General features: G+C 36.6%; 1 protein-coding gene across 1 annotated transcript in view; it reads left to right on the forward strand.

The window, feature by feature from the left end:
- The window catches only part of LOC130048698 (cell adhesion molecule 4-like), a 66,134-nt gene that overhangs the window by 7,036 nt on the left and 44,536 nt on the right, over positions 1-14,562 (forward strand). Inside the window, exon 2 of the mRNA XM_056145723.1 lies at positions 11,350-11,691. Within this exon, the coding sequence (XP_056001698.1) occupies positions 11,350-11,691 (342 nt within the window). The remainder of the gene's footprint in view (positions 1-11,349; positions 11,692-14,562) is intronic.

The following is a 14,562-nucleotide window of genomic DNA, read 5'->3' on the forward strand; positions in this document are numbered from 1 at the left end:
TGCTATGTTTATGAAAGGCAGGCTAAGATGATGTGTGACGTCACGTCTACGTTTTGACGTACGTCATAATAAGACTGACAGTGGCGGATCTAAATACGTACCGGTACTTGTTATTTCCATTTGTAAAAGTCATACTACCGGGACAATATATTGAATATACGTAAACATTAGGCATACGTTATTTGGCATCGAATACAAATTGTGTATAATCGACTGCAAACCACAAATCTGATTAAAATACTAAATTCTCAATAGGAATTCATTAATCTAACAAGAAAAAAGGGAGACTAACTTTTTAAAAAATTGTTAGAATATGTGACGGATCATAGGTACTGAATTAGTGCTATTTAAGAAATTACAAAAAATCGATGGAATTCGGTCGGATTGAAAAGTGAATTAAAACATTTTTTAAAAATCTTTGGGTTTTTCCCCGCGACTAAAAATAATAAATTCCATTTCCTTTTAACACGAATCATTATGACACCTCCCCCCTCTCCCTCATGATAACCAACCATGTCACTTGCTATTACAACGTCTGAAAAATCCTTAATTAATTCTAGTTTTGTGAATTAATCTTAATTAATGTATCCTCACAACAACAGCACTCCAGGAGAGGGGCTGAAATCAATGGTGTTGCAATTTTATTCAATGATTATATGTGAATGCTGAAATATTTCATCATTGTGTTACAACTAGGATTATATACAATATTATAGAAATTATTCTAATTTTCTCTTTTGGAACATACCATTGGTACAAGGGGATTATCATATGAATTTCATTTATTGTAGATAGGTTCGCATGGGGGGGGGGGGGGGGGGGGGGCAAATATATGCCCAATAGTTGAATTTATCCATTTATTTTTAAATTTTCATTATATTGAAATGCGTTTTGTATTTAAAGGCAGTTCTGTTTATTTAAAACATAGTTTAACAAACTTGAAAGGTTTGGGTATTTTTATCATAGGCCTACAATTATTAACTTGAAAAGATTGAGAGTAGGAAGAGGAAAGTAGAAGCTGAGAGCATACAGTTGAGAACAGGTCGCGCATCAAAGGTTAAGTCACAGTGAAGGCAGCAGAAATAAAATATATAGCATAAAAATATTTCAATCACATTCATGTATACATTAATGATTTTTAATATAAAAGCCTGAGAGAAAATTCATGTAATGAGTATTTGGCAAATAGATATTGTTTAAATTGAACCTGATCAAAGCATGAACATTACAAAATATGTACATACATGAAGCTGCGCTCGCTCAAACGGTAGCACCATCAACTTATTATCAATAAATTATCAGCGTTTCACATATATATCCTATGTCATATATTTCAAATACTCCACATTTTGTTGATATTTACACGGCACACTTTGATAAATTCTTAACATGTGTCAACGTCACTCGATGTATAGTTAGTTTACTTTCATATTGATCAGACACAAATTACACGACAGCAGTATAACATTTCTTTGGATCTTAGTAGCTGTATGGTTTATTCCATGCATAAAAAAAACTTACATAAAAATAAAATCGGGATTTGATATAAACTTAGTGATATACTTATTTCAATTATGACGTCATGTTATTCCGCGGATGTTATCCCAGTAAAGTTTTTCATAACCTGCCTTAACGTACCCGCGTCCTTTTCTTTTAAATGGCTGGGCGGAAGTAAATGACCAGGAGTTTGATCCGCCATATTGCAAAACACCATTTTTGCAAACAAATTACACCTGTACTTACAAACGAAACACAATACAACAATGTTATACGTATTCACTATTTTTAGTTTCATTAATTGCCGGGATCATACGATTTATGAATCGATCAATGTTGTTACGTCATATCTGTGATGATGATGATTACAACGATGATGATCGTGATGGTTACTTCACCGTGATGATGTTGGTGACGATGATGATAGCATGATGATGACGATGATGATGATGACAACGATGATGATGATCATGATGGTGACTTCATCGTGATGATGATGATTGTGAGGATGGCAATGGTGATGATATCAACGTGGATTATCTCGGGCATCCTATACCATTCCCAGCTTTGGATATAAAGCCCGGAAGGACTGGATTGAGTGTGACATCTACGGTTTGATGTAACTTATGGTGAAACAAAAACGATCCATTCTATTGGCAATTTAATTTTCCCGGGTTTTCGTTTGCTTGATTTTTATGCATACACTATATATAATAGTTACTGTTATCGTGAATATTATTTTTTTTAGGTGTGTGATTGGTTTGCGATTGTCTGCGGCTTTTTCGTTATCAATTACCTATATTTTTTTCTTTCTGTTGTAAATAAATTATTTTTTTGTTTGAATGAATGATTCTTGTTTGTTATTTGGAATGTAGCCTCGCCCATCCCGTTCCATAGTGACCTTTTTGCTCTCAGGTGGTAACCAACAATTGTCACCAACCAGAACTGCACTTCAAATGGAACTTCCATCGTCATAGCTCACAGTCCCTGTGATAACTTCCTTCCCAATACGGAGGTTGCATTGCCCAGAAAAGATAACGTCATCTAAAAACTTATTGACATCCATCCCAGTCAAGACTGAATCCTGTACAGCAGACTTTATGACTACCAGTTTGGATGGTCGCAGTCATCCTCCCAAATTAAGCCATATCTTTTCCATTTTCCGCACTGGGGATGTGCGTTTTTCTGCACCCAACAGTCTCGTAGTACCTCTACAATAATGGAGGCTGTTTACACCCTGAACAGTGCTTGTAGTCTTTCGATTCTTTTTTTCTGCCCCCAAGGGTAGTCTTGATGACCAAGGTACACATGTTGATTAGATTGATGCAAACATGGTATTTTGACAGGCATGGAGGAATCTTTCTCTTGATTCAACGAGGAACAATCAAAATTGGGTGTGTCATCTAGCAATTTCTAGAAAGACGCATTAAAGGACTCAAGAATCTTGTGAAGCCAACTTCTATCCTCAATTTGTTCCTGACCGGTTACAGGCGACTTTTACTGTCGGATATTTTAAATAATAACGGGTATGTCCCGTGCCTCTTCTAGCGTTACACTTACCACTATGTGTCTATATTCCAGGATCAGCTCGCTGTAACACTGTTCGCAGTGAACAAAACAAGTATCATACAATGTTAGTAATCGCAATGAACACCATCAAAAAATTCCTTTAACACAAACTAAAAAAAATGTTATGAATTTATTTATGATTAGTCAATCAATAAGTTTATCAATCTTCGTTGTTTTACTCTAGTCTACACTTTTATTTCTAAAACACGGTCTACTTTCACAAACACCATGTACCATGAGAACCGTTAGTACATGTAAATTCCTCGCACTAAGAATAGATATATCGTATACCGAAATGAATTACTTGATAACTTAAACAAAATGAAACCGTTTGATTTTTTTATTATTCAATATTTTTGCCGACGTTTTACCTCCAGCAGCTCCCAGTCAGCACCCTGTACACCATCAAACACGTATGTCGATTCACGCTTCAACAAACGCCAAAATCTAAGCCAAAATCGTCCAAATGGGGAGAATCTTGGTCGAATCCCACTTCTGAGACTAGTTATATAACTTTTGGTGGCAATGCACTACAAATATTGGCCAATATGACCGAAAAACAAAATGCGAGCTGGATATAAAGAACACGTGTACTCAATGAAACAGCCACCGCAACTCTGCACGGATTAACAACAAAAGAACAGGGTAAACGTAGAACTAATGAATAAAATAAAACTAGTCCAAGTCCAATTGCATCACACTAAATTCAAAATATACAAGTTTTCGTAAACGGATAACTATGCGGTATTCGGACATCAGTATACAAAAAAGGACTATTGTAACGTATTTCCTTATACGCAAGAAAGCTATCAAAGTTCGTGCCTTGTCAATTCAAGGGTTCGGGGTGTAATTAGAATAGCAACTTTCATTGATAAAATAAAATTGGGAATGTTATTAGAAATTGGGCCTGCAGATATATACAAATATCGCCTAACCCTACCCAGGTTAATAATTACTAAGAAATCAAGGAAAGTCAATCAGCATACAAAGATCAGGGGTTCACCAAATGATTTATAATATCAAAACAATTTAACAATGGGTATGACCACCCTCAGCCAACGACTGGCTGACATCGGACTAACGCTTGTACTGCAGCCTTATTCAGGACACACAGTACAAGTGACAGCCCTTTAACCGCTGCGCACACTGTAGAGCCTTATTCAGGCAGACACTGTGAACAACAGCCTGGTCGTTAGTCAAGTCCAGCACACAGGACAGACGAATTATGTGGCTAGCCTTTATATGGTCGACCTCGACAGTGGCAGGCCTCTTATTACTAAGGTCAGCCTATTAGAAGGACAGCCTTAATGCCTCCACTCTAACACCGTTACAACGTACGGAATCAAACACTGGCTTTCTCAGTAAATCACTTTATTGCTTGCAACTTACTGTTAATCTTGTCCACCACGTCTTATCGCTCTGGGCTTCGACAATAACTGACTGACGACAATTGTTTCGCGCTTTATTTATAGTGTTAGGTCATGTGACTAAATTACGGATGTTTACATTGAAAACTACAATGTAGAACCTAGATGGTCGATGGATAAATTTCCGGAATATTACACTATTAACAGGAAATCTGCATTTGTGAGATGTTTGAATTGTGTTGATGTAATAGAAATCAAGTGTATTTTAAGATATACCAATTATTGTAAACAGACAAGTATGACATACGAGGTGATTGACCATTTAAAAAGGCTTTTAATGATTTGCGTACTTTAGACTAGGGACTGATGGGGAACATTAATAGATCTTGTCTACCACTTCACATAATAAAATGTTATGTTATTGTTTAAACAAGCTTTGATTGAAATTATCAGGAACTTAAACCGATTACTTGAACATCCAACCCCTTTTTAAAGAAACTTCTCTAAGGGTGGAAATACTTTTGGTCGAGGTCCACTGAAACAACCTCAAGGTCAGTTCATTCTGACTGACTGACTGACTCTCTCTCTCTCTCTCTCTCTCTCTCTCTCTCTCTCTCTCTCTCTCGTGTTCATCTTTGATAAATGAAAATTACATCAGTCGATGGGTATGTCATTGCATACACCAACATTCAGTCTAAATCTATCATTGCCTAGTTTTACTGATGTAAACACATCAAATGTGTATGTATATATCCGGAACAAGTATCAGCTATTCTTCAAATGGACTCTGGGAAGGTGTTTGAGTACGTGTGTAGACAATATGGTATATTTAACTGCTTTTCCCAGGCCCTTAGAATCGTAAGGGGGGGGGGGGGGGGGTTCCCATTTTATTTTGTCAATGATCAATATCTGTTATTTTCATAAGCGAATACAGATATATTGGGTGATCCCCCACTCTTTTTTATAGTAGTTTTGAATGAGAAAAGCAGTGGCGTAGCTAGGTTTGAAATATTTGTAAGCAGGGGGTCTGGGGGTTGGCAGCCCTTCAGAAGCTGAGGACATCTTTCGTAATATGTAATAAAAATTCAACGAAAATATTTGTAGGCATGTGTTTACAGTGCTACAATGTAGCTACGCCACTGAAAAGTGTAAACTTTAAAATATTGAATTGCATGGATGAGCGCTCACCCCCTTCTCCTTATGATCATGATCTGTTATTTTCATATGCGAATAAGGATATATTGAGGGACCCCCCCCCCCCCCCCATATTCTTGATAGTAATGTTGAATGAGAAAAAAATAGGCTTAAAATTATGAATTAAACCCCTGTAGCAAAGGATGACCCCCCCCCCTTCCCCAAGGATTTAAGAATTCGAAGATCAGACAGAAAGGTTTTTTTTTCATTTGCTAATTAACTATCAACTTATCCTTCGATACCCCCCCTTCCGAAAAATGATGCTACGTGTCCGTTTCCAAGAGACAGTATTTGTTACTACAAGATACCTTTTAAAATAAATGAATTTCATAAATATCATGCATGTATTTTCGTTTTTCAATGTGCGGGCCAGGCCTATCCAGAACACAGAGAGAGAGAGAGAGAGAGAGAGAGAGAGAGAGAGAGAGAGAGAGAGAGAGAGTACTAAATTTCTTCTACATCACCTTACGGTTACCCCAGTTTTCCTAATCGTGGATACTAATATAAACTTTTAGTAACAATCTTCACAACACATATAATATATATTTTATAAGATTGGTAAAAGCTGAAGTGTCATTAGGCTGGTTAAGTTGTTCCCATAGCAAGGGAATGGTCAACATCACCCCCCCCCCCGTCAAAAAAAATTGGAGGGGTGTCTGAATATTCATATCTATACATGTATATATATATACATCCTGCCCAATTGCCTTTGTTATATATGTGTACCTGTAAATGTGCATCTATTGCATATGTGATATAGAGAGAAAAAATCTGCCAGAACAATGGTCAAAGTTTGGAATCGATCACAGGTGCTTCAAATTCAATAACAAACATCAAAACATTTTCATAGTTTCAATATGAGTTGAAATAAATGCATGTAAGATGCATATCTATTGTAATTACCACCTGCAGCATTTATGTAAGGAGGGGGGGGGGTAACTATAGTGATCATAGCGCCATAGTAAACCTGAAAACCAATAGTGATACTCTTAGGAAAACTTCCTCCTAACATATGTTAAAACATATTTAAAAAAAAAAAAAATGGTCATTTATTCCTCAGGGGGTGAACATATGTCTGCTTTGGGGAATAATTGCTTTCTAAAAATTGCGAAATTGCTCATAAGCAACCCTGCTTCTATTTCATATGAAAATAAATAAATGGACATATTAATACAAATCATATATTATTTAAGGCTTTAACTTCAATTTGATATAAATTTTGTATCCCTTACCCCTTTTGTATCATTTTTAAACACTATCTGAAATACCTGTACCATTTATTACGGAAAGTCAACAAGAGGGATTACTATGACAACCGTAGCGTCACAATTTCCGTGAAAACCATATATCATACTTTCATAATGAGTTAGAGCTACCGTCAACTACAAAATATGTAAAAATCAAAAAAATTCATAGATTAATTAATTTTCAATGACCCATGCAATCACTACCTTAAAGAAACCACATCTCACTGGAAGACATATATAATGACTTGCTGTTATTTTATTATTTAATTGAAAACGTTTTAAGAACCTTTGGAATCAATATGTAATATACTAATGTAGAATATCTAATTTCAACATGCACCATATGTATTATACATACATATTGTGTATGTACAGTGTATGTACGTTAAAATTGATGTAAGAAAACTGCGTTTTAAAAACGTCAATATTATTAACAATAAGTTGTATGCATTATATTTGATATACTTGTATTAAAGGTAGTGTAAAATTTAGCGAAAAAAGTAACATACATCCCAACTATCTAGCTCTTGCGATATAACATATCAGTACCCATATTTGCCGAAAATGAACGAATTTTGGTCCGATTTTTGTAAAAAGAAAACAAATTCGAGTTATTGAAGGTCTATGCGTGTCTTTGATTTGATTTTGTATTCAATTTATTCTGAAATAATTTTATTTTGAAAAGACAGGACGTCCGAACATATTCCCGTGAGCATTAGAAACGAAAGTAGAATAATTTCCATTCATCATGCGGCAGATTTTTTATCCCTCTCCCTGACTCAAAAGGCAGACATCGTCTACCTTTATTATGTTATGTGCAGATTTCTATGGCAAACTAGGTAAAGCATTAATTGTTTGACTGGACATACTTATTAATTCGCAAAGTAAGTAAAAGTTTATGGGGTTAAATGATGGAACAGTTTGCTTCAGTTCTATGACATGCAAACTATTGACTGTGTATCGAAAACAGCCGATTTCCGCATTCATTCTTTTTTAAAATTCATATTGATTGCAGACAACAACCGACACCATATTGATAATGAAAAAAGAATATCAATGGATAATTAAACATGCAAAATATAAATCTGGTTGTTGCATGCAAATGTGTTTTTTTCCAGTTCTATAACATGCAAAATATTGACTTTGCGTATCAAAAACAGCCGATTTCCGCATTCCTTCTCTTTTAAAATTCATATTGTTTGCCAAAAACCGACACCATATTGATAATGAAAGAAGAATATTAATCCGATTTAACTCACTATGAGTTAAGTCCTGTTATTAAAATGAACAGAAGAAGTATTTGTTGTTCAGGTAAAGAAACATAACTTTAGTAATTCTGGGCGACTCAACTTAGGTTGAGCCATCTATACCAACCGGAAGTACAGTGTGAACTGTTAGTACCAGAGTTGATTGACAATTTGATTTCCCTACCAAAGCAGACGTGTTCCACGGACCAGTTCCTAATACACCGCTGCCCTTGGGATTAATCGACTCAAGCTATTGACTCGCTATCTACTACATCGAGGAACTTACCTTGCTGTATACACAGACCAAGTGGTGAGTTTAGCTAGATAGCCACGATTTACTATAACTCTTGCAATCAATTGAATTGCGCGGTTTTGACATTATCCCTCCAAATACCTATTATGATGCTTTCCCTCCTTCTAACCCCTGTGTATATATAGTGCGCAAGAGCTAATTGCCAGTCCTTTTTTAGTTGCATGTCAACGAAAATCCAAACCCTCCCTCCCCTCCCCCTTTTTCTAAGCATATATGCATACCATCCTTGTTGCGTTTTTGCTGTCTCTCTTTTTGTGTATTTTCAGATCCATTTTGTCAACGTGACTCGACTCTCCACCTTCACGAACCGTCATGGCTCTACGAATTTACGAGGTGTCAGTGGTCAATAATAGACAATCGCCGAATTTTGCTAAGCCTGCCACAGATTTTGTTTCAGTCCAGGTCCGTGGCCAATAATTGGGCTTATTGACATTGAATGATTGATTGATACATGTATATTGATTGATTAACACATTGGTGGATTGAAATATTGATTGATTGATTTATTGAGAATATTGAGTGAATTATTGATTGATTGACTGAAACATGCATGGACTATTGATGCTACAACATAACTATCCACAAGTCGTTGTAGATCATATATTTCATTACAGCGTATATTTGATATAAATGCTGATGGTTTGTATTGATATGAACATTGTCGTTGAATTGGAAATATGTTTTTTTAAGTAATGTCATTACAAAGACTGCTAATACGTGTTATCGTTCTGTTCTATTGAAATAATGGATAATTAAACATGCAAAATATAAATCTGGTTGTTACATGCAAAAGTATTTGTTTTTGTTAAAGTTTATTCATATCTTATTTCAAATCAACAGATTCCGCTAAACAACTCATCGTTAGAATATATTCACACTCGCGCACTCGACATAGACGATGGAATCCATGAGTGAATTTGATGCATGGTCAATTATGACGTCACAGCCTACCGCACTACGTTACGTACGTCATAGTTAGCAATGCATCAAATTCGCTCATGGATGCCATCGTATTACACCCGAGATCTATGTCGAATGCGCGAGACATTCGAGAAATTCCGATTGCATGCTAGTTGTGTAAATAAAAAGAATAATTAAGCATAGTATGAAAGTTGAAAAAATCAAAAAAATATCGGCTGTATATAGCCAATAACGTCCTTTGTTTTTTCATGATCCAAGGACAGGGTTTTAGTTCCGGGTGGGACCAAAATTATTTTAGTAGCCATTGTTTTTAACAACATCATATAAAGAGTTTTTCATAATCTTCAGGACACTTAAATTTTGATGAGTACTCTGGTGACAAGGACTACGTTACAGGCATTTGTTTTGAAAGTGGGCGTGTCTTGCTAATTAGCTATCAGTCCTGCAGATTTACAGATGTTATCTAGTTTTCTTTTTGAAAGGAAAAAAAAATTACAAACGTAAACAAATTACAGATACTTTAAAGAGCATCGACTTACCGGCTATGAAATTTGTAACCGATTGCGAGTTTTCCGACCGATTAATCGGTTAACCGTTGTCATCTCTGATGTTTATGTATACCTTGAAATGATTTCTGGTAAGGTGATGAAATAGATGTAATGTGTTTCATAGACCTGTATCATTATGTTGGTGTGTTTTGAAACAATGGATGCTTACTCCTCCTAGGCACCTCTGGTATGTCCATGGGTCCGTGTTTGCCCAACTATCTATTTTTTATTGCTTATGGGATTTATGAGATTGGTCACTGTTCATTATCTTCACCTTTCATGAATATATGTAACAATTGTTACTTAGTATATGTTAACAGCGTTTTTTCCCTACCCACTGGTACTGGTACGGTTCCCATTCAATTGGGAAAAATAGCATCAAAATCGAACAAATTGGGAATTTTCTACCAATGTATCGGCAACTGATTTCAACTAAAAGAAAAGGAAAAAAGAGAACAAAACAAGAAGTATTCATCTCTTTACAAACTTTTTACGGTAATATTTGCTGTTGTGAGACATAAGGAATTGTAGTAGGCTCGTTTTAGAATCGTCGTAGCTGTACAAAACATACGCACTGCCATGATATGTACTTTCGATTTAATACCGGAAATAAACATTTTGATTAACTCATACAACGTTTCAGACTAAGTAAATTACGATGCCAGCGGTCTATTTTTCAGCAAGTCAATTGGGAATTTTTAGTCTCAAAATTGGGAAAAATCAACGGTTTTTTGGCATTGAAAATAGTACCGTTTATCGGTACCAGTTATATAAAGGAGAAAAAAAAACTGCTGCGTAGTTTCCGAAACTATATAAGGAGAAAAAAAAACTGCTGATGTAATTATGCGTATTTTTCTATTTTGTCCAGTTGTTTGTTTGTTTCCTTTCTTTCTTGTTTGACATACATCTATGTATCAAACTATTGATTTGTGTTATTTTAGTTGTATTCTAAAAATGTTTCGTACACTATCAAACTCGAACACAGTAATAAGTTTAAATATTAGTTGTTGTGAATGATGTTGTTCCTGCTCATTAACATTACATACATAATTCATGAACTCAGCTTAGCGCTTTTCAGTACTTTCAGTACTTTGATTTATTTTGTTTCAATAATGCAGTTTTTGACAATCAAAATTTTGGAATTTTTTTCCAATAATGCAATTTTTCACAATCAAATAATTTTTTCTCAATATTGGGACATAACTCGGCGAAATGGTCAAAATCGATACAATCCTATATTTTCTCACTTTCAACATTATTACTTGTAATTGTAATATTACCAATCACTGTTAATTCCTTTTGTGCAACTTTGCACGGTATTACGCTCAGACAAACGTTTGCATAAGTTTTCGTTGACTTGATTTTCGACTTCGAAAGTGCAGCACTCCTTGGGAATATAACGTTAGACATTTCCTATTTCAATTTCTGTTCTATCATATTTTGCAGGTCAAGATATAAGGTTGACTCCACAGAGTCCTGCCACAGTCAGAGAGGGACAAGCTTTAGTACTGACATGTCAATCAGGCCAGACTAGTGGAGCATATCAGTTCTTTTCCATCAGCAGTGAGGGAAATAGAACTTCGTATGGTAACGGAGGAGGAGGATTCCAGTCATGTAGCAATGACACCAATACTGCATTCATAGATGCATACATAGAGTGTGATTTTGGGACTCCATGGAAATTCAAACTAACATTGCTAAATCCTGTTCATAACAGGATTGTCTACTGTCTGAGAAATGGCGGGGGTCAAGATGTAAAGAACGGCAGTACAACCATCTTTGTACAAGGTACTTGTAAATCATATCAATAGCATCATGCAGATTTAACAATGGAGGTAAACAATTTTATTGTTCGGATGTGCATGTATCTTAATGAAAAGAAAAATCCAGAGTGGAATATTTTGAAATTACAAGCATAGTAAATTAACGCATAATTGTTTTCCCTTAATGAGGATTTCTCCTAAAAATGAGTTGACTTGCTTTGAATTGTTTTCAAATTATGTTTATTTATTTATATCTGCAAGATCACGTACAATCATATTTTGGGACAGTAGTATAAGCCGCCTCGATAGGGAGTTCAACTGAGTACAGTTTTGAGTGCGGTCCGATTGGTGGTTCAACTGAGTGCAGTTTTGAGTGCGGGGCAATGGGTGGTTCATCTGAATGTAGTTTGGAGTGGAGGTATTCACATGAGTGTAATGGTCAGCAGGGGTCGAGCTGGCCAGGTGTCCAGCTGACCAGGTTGCGAGGTCAAGCTGGCTAGAAGGGGAAATCTGAGGAGATAGCGTGTGAACGTTTTGATATTCCTTTTGATATTCCTTTCGATAAATTCTAATTAAAGAAATATTTTAATTAAAGAAGATCAACGGTTTAAAGTTTACACATTTATTAAATAAACAATTCAAAGTTTACATAAACACAATTTGAAAAACAATTGAACACAATTTTTAAAGTCCACACAATTTTACACAATTTAATAGTCTTTCACACGTATTTGGGTTTCTTTGCGGCAGGCTTCTTCTTCTTTTTGGGTGGTTCTTCTTTGGGTGGTTCAGGGTTGGAAGTAGGAATGGGAGGAATCACCTCCTTCTGTTTCGGACAGTCCGCAATCCAATGTCCCACTTGCTCACACTTGTAGCACGGGTCGCACTCTACTTTTCTTGGTGGTTTTCTACGGGCAATATGGCGACCAATGTCCCGTTTCTCCACAGGTGAAACAAGCGTTGTTGGTGGGTTCCTTACGGGATTTAGCCGCTGCTACTTCCTCCAGTTTTTTCACCAAGACCTCCGTGTGATTGGCGATTTCGTCGGCCAACAAGTTGATACGGTTGACAATACCGTCCAGTGTGGTCGTAATGATCGCAAAATCGGCTCTGGTCATGGGTGAAACTTCACTACTCATGGGAGGGTTATTGTATAAACCCAACTCCAGTCCCGTAGCATCCTGCGAATCGGGGAAGAAAAATCCCAGGCCTTGGTCCGTAGGATATTGACTAGGGAGAAAGTCCGTGTTCTGTGCCATTTCCAGCTGCTTCTCAATGTATTCTTGCTGCGTCTGATCGAGGGTCTTCTTAGCTTTCTTTAAATCGACTTGTTTCTGTGCCATGTTAGCTAGCGAATATCTGAAGATAGAACGAGGTGTGACAATTAGGACAAGGAACCGCTCTTGATAACTTCAGGGTATTGGATCCTACCACCTGAGGATTCATTACATTTCTTATGTGAGTTTGCTTCGTAATGCCAATGTTGTAAAAAATAACACATTTTTCTAGGTTTACAACTTTTATTTTATTACATATTTCAGATGAAAATGTCATTTGATGTAGCTTTTTTCTTCAAGTAGATGCAGGTCAATATTTGAATGAATTAAGTTTTTAAAGCCAGTGTTCATTAGTGGGTTTCTCGGTACACAGTGGTGTGATTATGTCGCATCGACTAGTCCTCCTCCTCGTCGTCTTCCTCCTCGTCTTCATCATTGTCGTACTTATCTAGGTAAGATTCAAGTAAATATTTGTTTTTGCGAAGAGCCATCTTAATGGATTTTTTTAATCCATGATTGTCGGACACAAATTCATCGAATGCGTCCGTCACCTGTTCGTGCGTTGTGTCTTTCTTGCAACTGATACTGATCGTAAAGGAACCGCTCCTACAGTTTTCTAAATTGTTGGTAAGTTTCTCCTTTGGTCTTTTCGTCTGCTTTCCTACTAGCCTTCTTTTCTGACATATTTTGGTCCAAGTATTTCTCGTATCTCTTCTGCCACTCTGCAGCTGTATGTTTTCACGCTTTATGTGCCATTTGGCTTAAGACGATATTGTCTTCCTCTGCGTCACTGTCAGTATCACTCTGTGTTGGAGAGACATCACTCATTTCAATATCCTCTTCCTCATCGCTGTCCCCATGTTTTAGTCTTTTGTGACGCATCATGGCATCTCTGCGAGAAAATAAAGCATGGCACTCTGAGCACTCAATCATGTTAATTGCTCGAATGTATAAAAGTAAATATATAATTCCTGGCTTTTAGGTTCTTTGAATGTTCCACCACCACCACCACCACCACCATGCAATTACCGGTCGCATAGCTCAATGATAGAGCGTTTGCTTCCTAACCGGGAGCTCATGAATTCGAATCTTCCTCATGCCATGGCAGCGCCCACCTAAGATGTAAACATCGGTATTGATTGGTCCTCCAGATGCACTGCCTTTAAGGGTCTTTCCGAAGGCCCTATGGCGGTAGGCGTTTGCATGCTAAAGAGCCCTCACTGCTACGGGTATAACCCCTAAGCATAATATTTCATTTGCAAGTGGTGTATTTCTCGGGAGACGTGAAATAACCGGCCAACTACTACCATCCACACTTTCGATAACATCACACACCCTACCTACACTTTCGTTAACACCACATACAACAACCTTTATTTTCATTAACACCACATACAACCACTTATACACCATGTACCGCCATCTAAATTTCCATAAACACCATTTACACACAGCTAATGGTACATCAGATGCTAACACTTGTGTTTTAACACCGGGTTTGTTTTCTACACAATCACACCACTACCTATACAGGTCTGAGAATCGATAGTTTTACATATCAATATCAACGAAAGAGATAGATCTACCGTTATTAGTTTGCATGTATCACCACCATACTA

The sequence above is a fragment of the Ostrea edulis genome, chromosome 1 (assembly GCF_947568905.1).
Source record: "Ostrea edulis chromosome 1, xbOstEdul1.1, whole genome shotgun sequence".
Lineage (NCBI taxonomy): Eukaryota > Metazoa > Mollusca > Bivalvia > Ostreida > Ostreidae > Ostrea > Ostrea edulis.